This window comes from Pituophis catenifer, unplaced genomic scaffold (genome assembly GCF_029215685.1).
Source record: "Pituophis catenifer annectens isolate HBS135680 unplaced genomic scaffold, rPitCat1.0.hap2 SCAF_7, whole genome shotgun sequence".
In the NCBI taxonomy this organism is placed as follows: Eukaryota; Metazoa; Chordata; class Lepidosauria; order Squamata; family Colubridae; genus Pituophis; species Pituophis catenifer.
This window is the reverse complement of record NW_027256887.1, coordinates 56,988,180-57,007,169: the sequence shown is the minus strand read 5'-3', so window position 1 is coordinate 57,007,169 and position 18,990 is coordinate 56,988,180. Positions and strand designations below refer to the sequence as shown.

The following is an 18,990-nucleotide window of genomic DNA, read 5'->3' as shown; positions in this document are numbered from 1 at the left end:
ATACTGAGACAGTAATGAAATATGAGTCTTTAAATGAATCTAGATTGTATCAGCTTATTTAATCAACCAAAATCTGACTTTATATGATCTATAATTCTTTAGGAGTACAATGTAAAAGCAGGTCTGGCAAAACATTGTCTTTAGAATAGTAAACTTTAATAGAGTTCATTTTATCAGCTTCTACTTCCAGCATTGCTGTCACCCAATTATGATCCTCAATATATGGAATGTCCATGAAGGCACTTTCAAAAGTGCAGTGTAATGTATAAGTGAGATAGCTTGGTTATTATTAAAATTCATACCTTTTTTTTGTTACTGCTGGATTTTTCGACAGTCTTTCTATGGTTTTAATGTTTCAGTAATAATGGTAATAGTTTTAAGTATTAACCAGTATTTATAAAATGCCATTGTATAATTTATATATGAGGTCTCCATCCAAAAAACTAACAACTAAATCAGTTCCTAGCAAGAAATAATGGATATTAGGTAAAGGCCCCAAGTTACTGGCACATGTTCAATTTCTCTGTGGGAAATTGGAGTGTCAGAAATTCCAGAAGCAAAATGAATAGCAGTAGTGAGAGGATTGCTTGGAAATTCCTTTACCACTGGGCATCAGTGGTGGGTTGCTACTGGTTCGGTCTGGATCTTGCGAACTGGTAGTAACAGCGGTGGGAAGCTCCGCCCACCCACCTGGATGTCATCACGGACGCTCTGCGCATGCACAGAAGCTTCTGTGCACATGCATGCTCCTGTTGCGAACTGGTTGCAAAGGTAAGTGGAACATGACGAATCAGCTATAGCAGAGGTCCTCAACCTTTTGGACACCAGAGACTAGTTCTGTGGAGAGAGATTTTTCCGTAGACCCAAGGGAGCATGATTTCACGTGCTGCATGCATCCTGTGGATGGGGCTTTGCTTGTTTGTGCGGCCCAGTTACTGGCTTGCTATGGACCAGTACTGGTCCATAGACCGTGGGTTGGGGACCCTTCAGCTACAATATCAACTAAAAAGCATTTTAATTTATTGCTAAAGCAATGTGATTAGATAAACCATTCCATTAGGACCTTTTTCTGTATTACAATTCGGGGATAGCCCTATGCTTGCAATCATGCCAGTGTAGAAAGGAGATAAGAGACAGGAATAACAATCTGCTGAAGCAGAGAAAGATAGAGGCCAATCTGGCATGGGGACTTCCAGTTTCACCCACTTCCAATTTCAATTTCAACTTCTAATTTCACCCTCAGCAAAATAAGCTCCAGATTTCTAGGGCTAACATCTCCTGCCTTGATTCCTATTGCACTACTTTGAGCATTGCTTATTTTAATCTATCCTGGCTGCTAACATTCTGGGATCCTTCTTTCCCTCCTTTGTATGTATGTTCAGTTTGATACAATTGCATAAAACTGTTTCAGCTAACAACTCATTCATTTTTTTTTCTATTGCCAGACCTTTATAGTTTCTGATTCTTACTTGTGGCAAAAATCCATACACAAAGTATTTGCTGAAACCATGTGCTACTACTTTCTAGACTATTTGGACTGAGTATTTGATAAAGGTTTGAATGAGACTCTTATATTAATCTCCTGGGTGCTTGTCCTCTATTTAGAAGTATGCAAAGATTTTAAACCAATTTAGTTTAACTGTGTATAAAGTCTTAACAGGTACCAGTAAATTAATTTTAGTTTGTAATGAAGCAGCTTTGGTGACAGGGCTTTGTGCTGGCCAGACTATCCACAGTATTCTCAGAAGTCTTTTCCAACATCAAAGTTCAAAAACATTAATACTCTTCCTATCCTGCTTCTTCAAAGTCCAAAATTTGTGACTGTGTCACAAGGAATACTGTTCCTTGCACAAATCTGATCTTTCTATGCATAGACAAAGCATTTTAATATACACTGCTCAAAAAAATAAAGGGAACACAAGCAGAAGACATCCGAGATCTGAATGAATGAAATAGCCTTATTAAATACTTTGTTCGTTACATACAGTAGTTTTGTGTTTCCTTTAGTTGTTTGAGCAGTGTATAAACTACTGTATGTAAAGAACGAAGTATTTAATAAGGCTATTTCATTCATTCAGATCTCGGATGTCTTCTGCTTGTGTTCCCTTTATTTTTTTGAGCAGTATATATTTTAAAGTAGCATTAAGCCATCTTGACTTTTTTAGTTTTGTTTTCCTTCATTTGTGTCACAGGGTTGTCTTATGTTCTAAAAATGTAAAGAAATTTAATATTCAATGATATTATTACTGAAACATTTACTTGCTAACATATTTAATAAAAATGAAATTCAGGAGTGATCAATTTAAACAGTAGAAAATAATGATATATTGGAACTATAAATAAAGTTGTATCAGATTTTATTTTTGTTTTAAGTCCTCTAAGTTGGAGGCCACTTCTGTCATTCAAAGGCCAAATATTATAATGTGCAACTGTTATGTAAATGTTTAAATAAATATTGGGGTACATGTAATATTACATGAGTAGTTTTCCATTGAGCAGTGCCTTTTGTGGGGTGCAATAATGTGGAAAAAATACTGTTTTCATTATGAAAGTTGTTTCATTGCTAGATGCACATCATTGCGTGCAATCATTAACTGCTGAAACACTTACTGACATCCTAGAAGAGATATTCATATTTGGTTGACTTTTAATAATGTTCAAGTTCTTTACGCATTTTTTAGTTTAGTTTAGTTTATTTGATTTGTATACCGCCCTACTCCCGAAGGACTCAGGGCGGTGAACAGCCAAACAATAAAATACATAGATACAAAAAATTTAAAAAACCAGATAAAATCAAATTAAATCATTTTGGCCCAGACAGATTAAAACACCCCGATAATTTAAAAACAGATTAAAATTTACATATTTAAAAAAGGGAAGAGATTAGGCCAGGCCCGCCTGATGGAATAAAAAGGTCTTCACAGCGCGGCGGAAGGTGCGCAGATCCAGGATCCTCCATATCTCCGGGGGGAGCTCATTCCAGATGGTAGGTGCCCCCACAGAGAAGGCTCTCCCCCTAGGAGCCGCCAGTCGACACTGTTTGGCTGACGGCACCCGGAGGAGTCCCTCTCTATGAGAGCGTACTGGCCGGTGGGAGGCTATTGGTGGTAGTAGGCGGTCCCGTAGATAACCAGGTCCTAAGCCATGGAGCGCTTTAAAGGTGGTAACCAAAACCTTGAAGCGCACCCGGAAGACCACCGGGAGCCAGTGCAGCTCGCGCAGGAGAGGTGTTACATGGGAGCACCATGTCGCTCCCATTACCACCCGCACGGCCACACTCTGGGCCAGTTGGAGTCTCCGGGTGCTCCTCAAGGGGAGCCCCATGTAGAGAGCATTGCAATAGTCCAGGCGGGAGGTGACGAGGGCATGAGTGACCGTGCGTAACGAGTCCCGATCCAGAAAGGGACGCAACTGGCGAATCAGGCGAACCTGATGAAAAATCCTCCCGGTCACGGCCGTCAAGTGCTCTTCTAAAGACAGCCGTGAATCCAGGAGGACGCCCAAGTTGCAAGCCCTCTCCGTGGGGGCCAATGATTCGCCCCCAATAGTCAGTGATGGCGTCAACTGACTATATTGGGACGTCGGAAACCACAGCCACTCGGTCTTGGATGGGTTGAGCCTGAGCCTGAGCCTGTTCCTCCCCATCCAGATCCGTACGGCCTCCAGGTACCGGGACATCACTTCAAGGGCATCGTTGGGGTGATCCGGGGTGGAGATGTACAGCTGGGTGTCGTCAGCATACTGATGGTACTCCACCCCGAAACCACGGATGATCTCGCCCAGCGGCTTCACATAAATGTTGAACAGGAGAGGGGACAGGACCGACCCTTGCGGCACCCCACATATGAGGGGCCTCGGGGTCGACCTCTGTCCCCCTGTCAACACAGACTGCGACCGGTCAGAGAGAAAGGAGGAGAATCACCGCAACACAGTGCCTCCCACCCCAACTCTTCCAACCGGTGCAGCATGATACCATGGTCAATGGTATCAAAAGCCGCTGAGAGATTTAACAGGACCAGGACAGAGGAGCACCCCCTGTCCCGAGCCCTCCAGAGATCATCAACCAACGCGACCAATGCCGTTTCCGTGCTGTACCCGGGCCTGAAGCCCGACTGGAACGGATCCAGATACGTCGTTTCATCCAGGTGCTGGGGGAACTGTTGCGCAACCACACTCTCAACAACCTTCGCCACAAAATGAAGGTTGGAGACCGGACGATAATTTACCAACATTGCCAGGTCCATCCATTGGGTTTATCCATTTTCATGGATAAACCCAACTGAATTGTATTAGGAATACAATCTTGGGAAAGGATTTCTTAAATTTTGCTCAGACTGAAAGGCAAGATAAGCTACTGTTCTATGTTAATCATTCCATATATATATTGAATTAGTTCTGAATGGAATGCCAACTTGGTAAGTAAGCTGTCTATAGGTTTTCTTACTATATGTTCTATCAAATTGTCTGATTTTAAACTAGTCAGAACTTTTAAATAAAACATATATTCTAAATAAGTGAGACATACATTGAAATGGAAGCCTCTTTCTCCACTCAGAAGAAATTAATTAGCCCTCCAAAAGGAATATAATAAAGGAAAAGCCATAGAAATAGCAATAAAATATTTCTTTGTATGTATACGTAATCAGATCAAGAAAACATAACAACAATAAAATTACCATCAACCCATCAGCTCTGTCACCACAACATAGACACAGGAATATAATTTTGCAGGTTGTGTTTGGTTTTGCTAACCAAAAAGCAAAATCATTATAAAATCACAAATATTATTTTTCCATATTTAAACAATTTATTTTAAAGAGTTGAAAGTCATGGTGAAATAATAGAAAGGCATTCCTTAAAAAGCAGTTCTAATCTTGAGACTTTAATTCAGTCATATACTTTCCAGGGTAGTGTCACTTACTACACTTATTTGCTAACATGATTATGTTATCTGCACTGGATTGTTGATCACTTGATTATCAACAATCCAGTGCAGATAACAAAAGCTGAGAGTTGGTTTGGATTGTAGTAGGATATAAATGAAATAAATAATAGGTCTGTATTTTGCTGCTTCTCAGATTAACTTTATTTTTCTTCTCATTATTGCATTTTTTAATATTTGTGAAATAATAATCATTGCAGGTTAAACATTAACAATGCTTAATTCTATATTTTTTAGTTCAGTGTCTACCAGCATCAATGCATTAGCAACTGTAACTTTAGAAGATTTTATTAAGCCTTATTTTACACTGTCTGAAGAAAAGTTATCATATATTGCCATGGGAATAAGTAAGTTTACCTTTGGTTTTCTGCTTTGAAAATTTATATGTAAATGCTGTAGAATCTTACTAAGAATAGTTTCTATGATGATTTCTTCCCTTTTTAATATGTTGATGATTTGTCATTAAAAAAGTATAGGTAGCTCTGAAGACTCTATGCAAAGCATTTGAAGGCTACAGATGACCCTGAATTTCCAAATTGTGCACCACTGATTTATTTATTTTTAAGTATGTTAGTATGCTAAATTACCATAACAAAACACAGTCTACATTGCTCAGTCAAGGCAAGACACAATTACTGCTAAATAAGCTCTTTCTGGCTTGCAAAGATAGCCTTTGCTGGCTTTCTAACTGTGTTTTGCATCCCTCGGTGTGCCTGTCAGCAGCTGCAGAAAAAGGCAAAAGTAAGTAGACCCAATTGTAGTGTGGGGCAGGGAAACGGCTCCCAAGCATGAAGGGCCATCGCCTGGGCCTCCTGGTCTATGGCAGGTTTCCACTTGCTGGTGGGCTCAGTATCTGGCTGAAGCCTCCTGGCCTGTGGCAGGTTTTCACATTCCAGTAGGTGCCAGGGCTTCCAGGGTCGGGGAGGCACCCTGCATGATTACTTACTACCACAACTGAGAGAGCTGGGATTGCAATTGTTGAGCAAAGCAGTCACATGTCATTTCACTCAACCATCACTTTGCTTAAAGACCAAGAGTTTAGGCTGAATTGTGGCTGTACGTTGAGGACTACCTGTGTAAGTGTAAACCCTCTGCGAGTCATATTGTTCCCCCCTCAGGCCTAGAAATCCTAAATATACTCAAGCAGTCATATATTTGCCTCCAAATGACAATTTCAGGGAATGGAAACGGGTGTCTCCTGCCAGGCTACTCTTTTATTTGTTTTTGTTTTTTTATTATGTGGCGGTAATTATTGCAAAATTTTAGAGGCATAATATTGTGTGTCTGTTAATATTGGTTCCTTTTATATAATATTATTGTAATGTAATGTAATGTAATGCAATGCAATGCAATGCAATGCAATGCAATGCAATGCAATGCAATGCAATGCAATGCAATGCAATATAACATTGTAGATAATAACACAAAACAATATATACTAATAATGGTATCTTTGGTGACTTGTTTATGACAATGCATGGACTAAAAGAGGTTTGAATTAGCAGATTGTCTTTTGGAATTAAAGTTTGTGGATTCCTTACAGAATTGAGACCAGGGGATTTCCCCCCCCCCTCATTATATTATGATAGGCAGTCTTTCTGATTCCAGCAATCATTGGCATGAGGTTGATTATTAAGGCTTTATTTTTAAAATGGTAGACACGAATAAGTATGGGGACAATGATGAGCAAAGACTTGTTTAATGTAATGCCAGGGACCAGCTATGGCCATCCCTTCATGGTTAATTTTTAAAGAAGTTAGTTAAACGTAGAAACTATCGGAGACAGATTTTAAATCTTGGGCCATTTCTGCACCTGCATCTCCAAATAATATCTATCTTGTAACCTCTTAACTGTAAGAGCTTTTAAAAAATCAACATGTTTCAGATGGACTACTGGATAGATCTTTATAGGACTAAATCAATGTCTAACAACTGATAGTTTGATTTTTTTCCCCTTTGCCAAGAGAACATTTTTATTAATTATTCTGGAAGCAACTCTTAATAGTAAATTCTCTGCTTAATAGTGTAAAATAGTTTTTATAAATCATATAAACTTCATATAACTTTATCCATATAGGTCTATTATTTGGTATAGCATGTCTATCCATGGCTGCATTAATATCTGTTATGGGTGCTTTATTACAGGTAAGACTCAATGGCTTCTTACATTAATCTAAAATAAGTTTATATTTAATATGTATTTTCAAAAAAATAATGTTAGTAATAGTTTGTAGTGCAGGCGTTAGCCAGGGGTTCCATTTTCCCAGTGCAGATTTTTGTATGATTTTATTTCTTAGGTTCTTCCATGAATTAGTAATTTATGTTTCATAATTTCTACCAATGAATGATATACATGTTGTCCTCAACTTGCAACCACACCCAAAATTTATGCTACTAAGTGAAAAATTTGTTGAGTGAGTTTTTGCCTCATTTTACGACTTTTCTTGCCACATTTGTTAAGTGAATCACTGCAGTGGTGAAATTAGTAACACAGTTGTTAAGTGCATCTGGTTTCCCCGTTGACTTTGCTTGTGAGAAGATCACAAAAGGTAATCACGTGACTCCAGGATATTGCAACTGTCATAAATGTGAGTCAGTTTCCAAGCATCCAATGGGAATACTGCAATGGTTGTAAGTGTGAAAAACGGTCATAAGTCACTTTTTTTCAGGGCCGTTGTAACTTTGAATGGTTACTAAATGAACTGTTGTACTGTAAGTCGAAGACTACCTATATTAATAGAGAGCCTTTGATGAAGAAAACTCATAAAAAAAAATTAAAAGTCTATGTTTCTTATCAACATGCTTTTTGATATTCCTGTACAATTTTGAAAAGTTCCCCCATGATTTGTTCTCCTGATTTCAGTAGACCTTTCTTAGCCATTTTAGTCTGGAACCATCCCAATGGCTTCACTTTATTGGGTATAGCTTCCTTCAGGATTCCCATTATATGTAGAAGAAATCAATGCTTATTTTCTGTGTTTACAAAAAGTTTATAATTTTCTTTTGTTTCTTTCAGGCTGCATTCAGTGTTTTTGAATTAATTGGAGGACCTTTGTTAGGAATATATTCTTTGGGCATCCTATTTCCTTTTGCAAATTCTAAAGTAAGTGTTAATAACATATCCTATTGTCATTAAATAATAGTATGTCAAATAATTCTCTAAAAATTATTACTTATGTCTTTACTTCTAATAGCTTTATGGGGGACAGATAGTCCTCAACTTATGACTACAATTGAGTCTGGAATTTTGGTTATAAGTCATTGCAGTCATAAGTTACAATGGGCCTGGACAATGGTCATTAAGTGAGTCATTGCAGTGGTTAATTGAATCATGTGGATATTAAGTGAATTACATAGTCAAAAGCCTGAATTCAACTTACTGAATTGGCGTTTTTGCTGGAAAACAGCAAAAAAAGTTTCAAACATGATTGTGGGATGGTGCAGCTGGTCATAACTGTGAACCAATTACCAAGTCTCCAAAATGCAATACATGACCATGGGGATGGTGCAACAGTTGTAACTTTGAGAACAGGTTGTAAGTAACTTTTTATGATCACAGCATACCTCCAAACTTAAGCAACTGGTATAAATCAAGAAGTATCTGTATATCTACATTTTCCAAAAAAAATTGAAACCAGGACTGAAAAAGTCAGGATAATCTACTCCCACTACCATCTTCTTCCTGCATGCAACTTTTTTTTTGTTTCTTTTTTGAAGCAGATCAGAACCAGCAAAATATTTTTACCTTAAAACATCATACAGTAGAAGCCCAGTGTATACAAGGGAGGCAAAAAAATAAAGTATGGGATCATATACTTAAATGTACAGATTACAGAACATTACTCTATGCCCCAAACAACCCAAGAAACTCAAAGACTGTAATAATATTCTGTTTAATTTAAAATACTTTTTTTTTTTGCTAGATGTAAACATTTCTAGAAGCAAGGCATAGTTGGTGAAAATCAGGTTGAAGTTTTTTTCCCTTTTTTCAGGACCAGAGTCTAGATTGTCAAGAGTGAATAATTAGAAGCCTGCTGGCACAATTTCTTTGAAGTAGTAGACCAACCCAAATATGGGATATGTATATATAACATTTCAAACAACATGTATTACTTCTTTCATATTTCCATGGCTTAGAAGATCTTGTAATGAAGCTTCCTGGAAAAAAATCAATTTTGCCTGTAGAGTGACAAATTTAAACATGCTATTTTTTAACTATCAATGTTTTTATTCAATATTAATATCACATTACCATTGCCATAAGGATACTTGACTATAGCAAAATGAAGTCCCACATGCTGGCGAAGAATTCTCCAGGAATAAATAGATTGGATAAAAACCAATATAATAGCAATACTGGTTAAATAAACACATTTATTTATTAGATCAAGCCTATTTACGCTGCAGTTAAAAGCAGGTTTCTAGTACAAAGGACCATGTATTCCTAGGCATATGCATAGATCTTGTGCCTTTACAGGTTTCTTTCTTGTATATCAATAGATGTAGGTAATATTAGCTTCCAGTTATAAAATTAGAGGTATCACTTCTCTTAATGTTACATACACTTGAGTTGTATATAATTTTCTGTTTCTCAGGGTGCATTCTCAGGTTTTATTTGTGGATTTTGTGTAATAATGTGGATTGGAATTGGTGCTCAGAAATACCCACCTGGACCTCACAGGACAGTACCATTACCTCTTTCAATTGCAGGCTGTCAAAGATCCAATGACAGTGCATTTGTATCAATGATTGTTACTAGTCCTTCACTAGCTCCTTCAAGGTAGGCCCAAGAAATAAATCGAGATGAAGTATCTTTGGATGTTTCACACATATACATAATAATTGTTTGGTACTGTATATACTGCATACATATGTGTATTTTTTAAGAACATGTGTTCATTTCTTGGATTTATATTCTGGCTTTTATTCTGGAGTACGAAACAGCATACATATCACTCTCTCCTCTTTATTTTTCCCAAAATGACCTAAACACTGGTCCCAAGTCCCAAGTGAGTTTCTGTGATTGGAGTTCTGAGTGTTACAGCATGCTTGAGCCAGTGGTGAGAGGTTGAAGTGCCTCCCTGGAAGAAAGTCATTGGATGTGTGCCAAGATCATGTTTTCTTTTTTAAAGAAAAGCAGGTGATTTAGCACATGACCAAGAGTACAGTATGTAGGCAGAAAAGGGGAAAATGCTAGAAGACATCTATAGTGCCATATGTATATGTCTGAGTGTAGATATCAAAAGAGCCAGGAAGAGCAGAGAAATGAGGGGTGGTATTTCAGATATTGCAGCTCAGGCTACTGAAAAGGATGTTATCTAGTTAATGTGGAGTGGAGTGGAGCCTGCCAAACATAGAGATTCTGCCCCTCAGGTGGGGAGGAAACCAGGAGGAAAATCCTGGCATTGTTTGTGAAAATGTGGGAAGACATAGAGGACTGATTTTATTCTGACTATGGAGAGTCAGATGCTGGAAAATTGTACATTGTGAGTTAAAAGTTTTCTTAGACAGCAAGACATCCAGAGGAAAACTCCCAGATGTTCCAGTATCCGTAATTGAGATGAGGGGAAGAATAAGCCAAAATAAAGCACAATAGGAGACTTGAGAGGGAGGAAAATTAAACAGGCTAAGAGTTGATTTCTTTGCTTCTTAATGTCCGGAATAAAATTCCTCATTTGTGTAAGTACTGGCTGTGTATTTATATTAGTTGCTATCCTGACTGACTCTCAGTAAGGGTAAGCAGAGGAAACCTCTTAATACATGGCAGTGTAATTTCTGTATCAGAGGTCATTTTCATTTATACCAGTCATGTACTTAATTGCTGAACTGGGAGGATATACATAACATATAATAGTGTTTATCCTGTTAATCTCTTTTGAAATGTTCCCATTCTGGAAATTTTGATTTCTATGCCTAATCTGCCATAGGAACAATATCGTCACCAAATATCTCTTTGTATCTACTTGAGCCCTGTTACTACTTTCTTTGGCCCTTGGAAAACTTTTGCTTACCTATCTCCTTAATATGGAAGAATACAGAAAGGCTCTTGATCTAAATATTTGCCACCATTTGCTCTGCTATAAATTAGCAGTGAGTCTTCTCATATCGTGCTTGAGATTGAAAGTTATGTATCAGGGATTAGGATTAACAATATAATATATAACAATATAATATAATATAGCCAGTCTAGACTCAACACCAGAAATTCTATCAAAAGGAGAAGGTGAAATCAGAAATTGGAAACTTAAAGAAACAAACTGAAGATAAATTTATTGGAGTCCAAACACCAAGGTAAAGAGCACAGCTGAAAGAGCAATCCAAAAATTTAAAAACAGAATATCAAAATATCACGAGAGGAGTCAGGTTTATGACATTTTCAGCATTGACTGCATATTGACCTAAATAATTTATAGTTGGATTTTTCAGCACTTCTCCATTTCTGATGATTTCAGATTAGTGTTTCTCAGAAATTCACTTATATTTCATAATATTGAATGTGGAGGCCACTATGTGTCTTTCCAACATGCAGCTTCCTGCATTTGCGAGATTTCCGGAGAGGACCAGAATCTTCTTGTCGATAATCTTTGGGCTGGACAAAATGGGAAATGACTTTATTACCTAGAGTTATTTGATAAACCAATATTTCATGAGCCTGCCACTCTGCAGAGAATTTATTAAACGTATATCTCCCTATGTAGGTATATGGATTCATAAACAGTATGTTCATATCAGCCTGCTAGCAAATCTAGAATTATACCAGCTTGTTACATGATTGCAACTGTTAATATTCACCCAAGATTGCAATCTGAATCTTTGGATCAAACAGAGATGATTTTTTTTTTGGCAAAGAGCTCTCTTATTAATATGTCCTAATGCTTTTATTTATTTATAACTTTTATATAGGTGCCCACCTTATGGGCAACTCACCATCAAGAAGATAATTAGCTTATCTCTCAACCAGGTGAGGGTTGGTTCTTTTTAAACCAATGATTCTTCAAGTCTTCATTGGGAATTCATCCAACTCTCTGGGTTCTGTAGGATATCTTTTGCCTTCAGGTATGACCTGCTGCATTGGTCATATAGCACAATGTAAACAGAATAGGAGTGATTTTTCTTCGTTAAAATGAGTTCTATCGAAAATGTTCAGTTCTGAGTAGGGAAGCCACATTAATATATTTATTAAACCTAAAGCAGTTTAAATTTGTAGTCTGTTTTAAGTGATCTCTAATCAACAGAACAGGAAATACTAAACTTTTTTTTCTTTCAGATCGTATTTTCAAGAGAACTGGTATTCAGTGTCATATCTATATTTCAGCACATTAGGTGCTTTGATTACATTTATTGTGGGAACAATTATAAGTTTATTAACAGGTATTCTATCTAATTTATATTTATGGAAATTCACATCCAGTTTATTAAAAATTATCTTGCAATCTTTAGTGATATTTGTATTATATCAATTATTTTATACATTACTTGTGTGTTACAATTCTTTTTTTTTTATTGAAAAAGTTTTACAAATACTGATTTTCCCCCCCTTTCCCTCCCTTTCCCTCCCTTACCCTCCCCTACCCCCATGACTTCCCCAGGGTGAAATCCAAATCCAAATCACATTATATAATACTTTACCGCCCATCTACTCTACCCCCTGTGTACTATACATTTCTTCCTAACATACAACTATTCTACCCCATATATACTATACATTTCTACACAATGTTCAGCTAAAAGTTATCTGGTACATCCTGGTTTAATATTTATTCTGCATGATCCATCCATTTCTCCACTCCCATACATAGATCTCTTGGGTCCGGTCTTTTAAATATGCTGAAATCTTCACCAAAGAACTGGCCACCTTCAGAGCCCATTCTTCGATAGTGAACATAACATCCCTTTCCCAATATTAACCAATCAATAACCTAGCTGCTATCACCATATACAATATCAATTTTATTTCACCCAGTAAAAAATCCTTAACTATACCCAATAAAAACAATTGAGGAAAAAAATTGGATTTTTTTCCTCAAAACATTATACATAACCCACCAAATTTTTATCCAAAAAGTCTTCGCTTTATATGATAATATGTAACATCCAAACAATCACCTCAGATTAATCCCTTCTTCCAACAGTATATTTAATGTCTTTAATTACCATCTGCCCCCATCATTGAAGAACACTTCTATATATAAACCCCCCCCAAGTGACTTTATATTTATATTCCGTATGATATAACCAAAAACCAACCACAATGGTCGTCTTTGTGTTTTCTTCTATAATATCTTTCATCTGAATTGTTAATTCCATGAATCGTGTTAGGGTAACAACCAGATCGTCTGCAAATGCCCTTGTTCTGTATTCTTCTTGCCTTATAGCTATTCCCTTCAACGCACTCATAATCCATCTTTCTCAAAGTTTATAATAGAAAGTTTCAATTCACTCGATCACAGGCCTTCTCCACATCCAAAAACACCAGCACTGCAGGGATCTGTTTATTCCTCTCAAAATAGTCCAATAAATCTGTAATTTGCCTCACATTATCTTTCATATATCTGCCTTCTATAAGTCCTGCTTAATCATAATGAGTCACCTCTTAGATAACTGGCATTAATCTGTTTGCTAATACTTTTGCAAAAATTTTATAATCCATATTCAAGAAAGATATTAGTCTAAAATTTTCTGATTTTGTAGAACCTGCTTCCTCTTAAGGGAGTATTTTACCCCCTTGATATATTCAGCTTGGCTCCTCCCATGGTTTCGAGTTTATGTGTTTTTCCCTTGACTCCTTGTATGATGGCTTACCTCTGCTGTTGTTGTTTTTCTAGAATTTGTTTGTAGGCTGAAAGAGTTATACGCTGATCTTTAGCTTTATAGCCCCCTGTGGCTCCTTGTGTTTCCATTGCCTCCATCTCCATCTGCTTTCGCTGCAGTTCAATCTCTTGTTCAAATTGCTTTTCTGTATCACCCTTCTGTATTCCTAACACTGAAGATATACGTGGGGATGTTGGACCAATTTTTAAAAACATTGAGGTAAAATTCTTCCGCTTTTTCAAAAGTATTTAGTCGATATCTCTCTCCTTGATACCTCAATATTATGACAACTGGAGCATCCCATCTAAATGAAATTTGTTGCTTCTTTAATTCAGTCACCAAAAATCCAAAATCCTTTCTGTCTCTTAACATCTTAGGCGGAAGCTCTTTATAAATCCCAATCTGCCTTCCATCCACTTGTAAGGTAGAAACAAAAGACTTTTGCAAGATGTCATTTCTTATTCTTCTATCTATAAAGTAGATCACCACATCTCTAGGTAATTGCCTTTCCCTTGCCACCCACGAATTCACTCTGTAAACCTTGTCAATTTTATACAAAATCTCTTCAGGGCTAACCTTTAGCATCACAGCCAAGGCATCAGCACAAACCCTTCTCAAATCCTCTCTGTTATTTTCCTTTATGCCTCTCAATCTTACAGCAAGCTCCATAAATCTAAATTGCATCATTGTCACTTCATTTTCGATCCTTTGCGTTTTATTGTCCACATTATTATAAATTTTATAATCAACTTCCTTCATTTTGGATTCTACTTCTGAACTAAGTTCTTCCACTTTTTTGTCAATCTGGACAACTACTTCTGAGAAATCAGTCAAAACTATCAGTATATCTTGCTTCACCTTATCATACTTTTCTTGAACCACCTCCTTAATTTCCTGTTGAGATTTTTTAAACTTCTGATCCATAATTTCATCTTGTTTCATCAGAGCCACAACAATAAATTCCTTCAAATCTTCAGAACCAGTCTCCTTTATCTGGCTCTGTGTCTGCAAGCTGGAAGGCTGGACTTGTAACTTATGAGTGGGGGAGCCCCCCCCTACAGCTTTAGTGTCTGTTGTTATTTGCTTTGAAGCCATTCTGCCACGTAGTCTAGCTTTTTCTAAAAAAGGAAGTCTTCCCTCCCTTTTCACCACCACAAAATCCTCTCAAAGATTTCCCCAATTTTAATCAATTAAGGGAAAAAGAATAGATCAAAATCTCTTTAAAAAGGACTTTTCCGTTTTCTTCTAGCCAGCGCTGTTACTTTAAATACTTTGTAGTGTATTGAAACAATCATGCAAATCCACTTTCGCTTTCAGCTTTTCCTAGCGCTGAAGCCGGACGCCATTTTAACAAACTTTCACTCTTTCTCCATTCTTTAGATTCAATCACAGGGCTAGTACAAATACTTGCAGTTTTAAGTTTCAGGTCCAGAGTCCACCCTGTTTATTTTGATAGTTCTCTTTACTTTCGCTGATAAAGTTGGTTGCGTCGTCTAGCTCTGCAAAATGCAGAGTTGTCCCTGGGGTCCGGAGCCTCGGCGAGCTGAATAGGGAGCCTCATCCTGCTTCCTCCCCAGAAGCAAAAAAGGCAATCTGGGGACTTCGCAGGGGGCTCTACCTGATCTCGCCGGCTCTCATCATGGTTCCTGTGGAACTTGGAGTTTTTCGAGCCGCCTCTCAGCTGTAGAGGCGGCTCTTTACGGACGACGGGGCTGGCGGTCTTGAGGAAACCGTCTAGCAACGACGACGGCGCCAACCGGAAGTCGTGTGTTACAATTCTTATGTAGTATAAAAGGCTATTTATCAATTTTCTTGGCTAAGATGCAAATTAGTAATTGCTGACTTACTTGATTTATAAATCAACTTTAAGTAGAAACATGTACTTAAGATGGCTAACAATGTTAAAATAAAAAGTTTAAACTAATTTTTTAAAAAATTTAAACAATTAAAAGCCCAATGAAACTTCTTTCCTTTTTTCCACATTCATTTCTTCAAAAGTCCACTTTTGGCATTAGCAGATGTGTGATAGACTATTATCTGCTAATGCCAAGATAGTATGTTTGGCAACTGGAAACAGATCCCAGGGGTAAAGTGTCTCTTTATTTTGTATGGCATTACTTCCAAAAACATTTCCAACTTTCATTTTTGTTTCAGCATCTTATGTTTGGAAAGTTTAAATGATACAAAGCTCATCGTATCAGTGCTTAAAGTGCAGAATTTTGGTTTATATTATTAAACTTTCTTTTAGGAGGTTTAAATAAAGAAGTAGACCACAGACTTCTGTTTACAAAAAAGGATTTTATGGTGAATATTCAATACTGGAAAGACAAATTTGTAAGTATAGTTTAAGAGTGCTATTGACTTACTCATTTCCAGTTAGATAATATGCTAATAGAATATTTGTAGCTTTAAATTTCAAAGATTCATATTAGATGTCTAGGAGAAATTTGAATTTATAGGGCAGTTCAGTAACTTTTTTCCAAGTATTAATTATCAGTGACTGGGTAACATTTACTAAATATATAGGTGTCAGATTCAAGATGTTTATCTAAACTATACCACTCTACTGAACTTCATGATCAGATCACAAGGCAATTTAAATAATCTTTTTACAATTAGATCACAATGAATTAGAGCAAGTGGAGTTTAGGTATTCTTCAACCTTACTTGTTTCAGTGGAATTTAAGAGTATATATTAATAGAGCTGTGCAGATTTGATTTCAGTAAGATGATTTGAAGAACAAAGGAATGAAAACATAGCAATTAACAGCAACAGACAGCAGTAGATGTCACATTTTTTCCCCCTTGTATCACAGGGTGCTTACAGAGTTCAGCCTCTGCTCAAGAAAAGCATAGTACCTGCTTTAAAAAGTTCCAGAAAAGTACTACATTTCTGAGTTTATATACCTTGATACATTTGGAATCAAATCTGAAATGCTACATATTCCATCCTTTGATATTTTAAAGGCTAGAACCTTATTGGAGTTCTATAAGTCCTTGAAGAATTGGCTTTTCATTTGAGCATTGGGCTTCATTGTAATGATGGAAGTTGTACAATGAAGTTGGTCTCAGTTACTTTACATCTGTTTCCTGCTATTTTTTTCCTTGTCAATTTTGCGGTTTTAGTATTGTATTAGTATTGATCAGAACCTCAGTTTGTAAAATGGGCGGCCACATAAATCAAATTGATAAAGAATGTGGCCTTGGTAAAGGAACAAAGGTGCCTTGGTAAAGGAACAAAGGTTCCTTTGAATAGAATAGAATAGAATTCTTTATTGGCCAAGTGTGATTGGACACACAAGGAATTTGTCTTTGGTGTATATGCTCTCAGTGTACATAAAGAAAAAATAAAATACATTTGTCAAGAATCATAAGATACAACACTTAGTGATAGTCATAGGATACTAATAAGCAATCAAATCATACTAGGAAACAATAAAAACAATATCAGTTGTAAAGATACAAGCAACATGGATATAGCCATAAGTAGGGAGAGATAGGTAATAGGAAGGATGAGAAGAAGAATAGTAATACAGTCTTAGTAAATAATTTGACAGTGTTGTGGGAATTAGTTGTTTAGCAGAGTAATGGCATTTGGGGAAAAACTGTCCTTGGGTCTAGTTGTTCTGGTGTGCAGTGCCCTATAGCATCGTTTTGAGGGTAGAAGTTGAAACAATTTATATCCAGGATGTGAGAGGTCTGTAGATATTTTCACAGCCCTCTTTTTGACTCATGCAGTGTACAGGTCCTCAATGGAAGGCAGATTGGTGGCAATTGTTTTTTCTGCAGTTCTAACTACCCGTTAAAGTCTGTGTCTGTCTTGTTTGGTTGCAGTGCCAAACCAGACAGTTATAGAGGTGCAGATGACAGACTCAATAATTCCTCTGTAGACCTGAATCAGCAGCTCTTTATAAAGATTATGTTGTTTTTAATTTTAGTCTCTTTTTAAAGATTATGTTGTTTTTAATTTGTATTACATTTGCAGTCAGCAAAACAGGTTGCTCCTGAACAAGGCTGATTCAGAGGACAAAACAGAAAAGAAGAGCATTTCTATAAAAAAACTTCTGTAAACGAAACCCATGGAATACAGTAATGTAGAGCATATAGCAATCTCTGGTTTTTATTCAGTGATATTTGAAGTGGAAAAACTTTTTTATTTTTCAATAATTATTGAAATTATTTTGGTTATGTTATTACCCGAATATCAAAGCATAAGCATGTTTTGATAAACTAAATTCTATAGAAATGCAAAAACATTTATTATAAAAGTTAAAAGTTTAATATATAACATTCCATTATTTTTTGAAGAACATTAAATTTGTTTTATTTATGCTTTTATGTAAAATAGTTAATGCTTTGATGAATTCTAAATTTTGAACATAATTTTTACAGTAAATATTGTTAAGTAACAAAATATTCACAGTATAACTCACAAAAAGAATTTGTCCTAGTGTATGTGGGTATTTTGTGTGGTTTTTCTGTTTTTCATCTCTTTTCCAAATAAGCGTTGTAATTTACAATGCATAAAACACATCCCACTGACTATTATGTAGCAGAACTATATGATGGAGGTTTTATTTTTAATGAAAAGCTATTAAAGGAAGTTGCAAATGGGTTTGGAAGACTAGTAGGTTGAAATTAAAATCTTTACCATTCTGCCCATATGCACAAAATATTTTTTTAGATTAGTGCCTTCTCAGATGAAAATTGATGCATGTCTTTCAACTGTCCTTATTAAGAATAAGCAAAAAGCCAGTGTAAATATACTTGGTTTATGTCTAGATTATGGTTTTTAAACTGTTTTCCATGGAACACTGAATTCCACAAGAACTTGCGCCTATTTTGTGAGAAATTAAGAACAAAATTCATCAGGAGTGTCCATAACAATTTTCCCAAGATACAGCAGAAAAGATGGGACATCAACTGAAGTTCTTCCTCTTGATTAAAGGTTTTGGGATTTGTTCATATATTTTACTAACAGGTTCCTCAACCTGGAAAAAAGTTTGAAAATATCCTCTCCCTGGTCCATTTAATTCAGATTTTGCAATATCTGCAATTTCCAATGCACATTTTCTTGAAATATCAAAAATAATGAAAACCGAGTAACATTTTCATTTGTTTTTCATTTCTAACAAATTAATACTTAGGAACCCTTTCCACTTTTTGAGAAAGCCCTCAATATTTTGGAGTATTAATAATAACAAATAAGAGGAACTTTGTAACATTCCACTATTGTA

The 18,990-nt window shown here is 36.4% G+C and overlaps 1 protein-coding gene across 1 annotated transcript in view; it reads left to right on the top strand.

Annotated features, from left to right (window-relative positions):
• Positions 1–17,771, top strand: part of LOC139319232 (sodium-coupled monocarboxylate transporter 1-like) — a 29,205-nt gene extending 11,434 nt beyond the window's left edge. Inside the window, exons 9-15 of the mRNA XM_070946995.1 lie at positions 5,180–5,289; positions 7,020–7,087; positions 7,959–8,045; positions 9,538–9,722; positions 12,210–12,313; positions 16,002–16,087; positions 17,739–17,771. Coding sequence (XP_070803096.1) covers positions 5,180–5,289; positions 7,020–7,087; positions 7,959–8,045; positions 9,538–9,722; positions 12,210–12,313; positions 16,002–16,087; positions 17,739–17,771 — 673 coding nt within the window. The remainder of the gene's footprint in view (positions 1–5,179; positions 5,290–7,019; positions 7,088–7,958; positions 8,046–9,537; positions 9,723–12,209; positions 12,314–16,001; positions 16,088–17,738) is intronic.
• Positions 17,772–18,990: the final 1,219 nt, after the last annotated feature.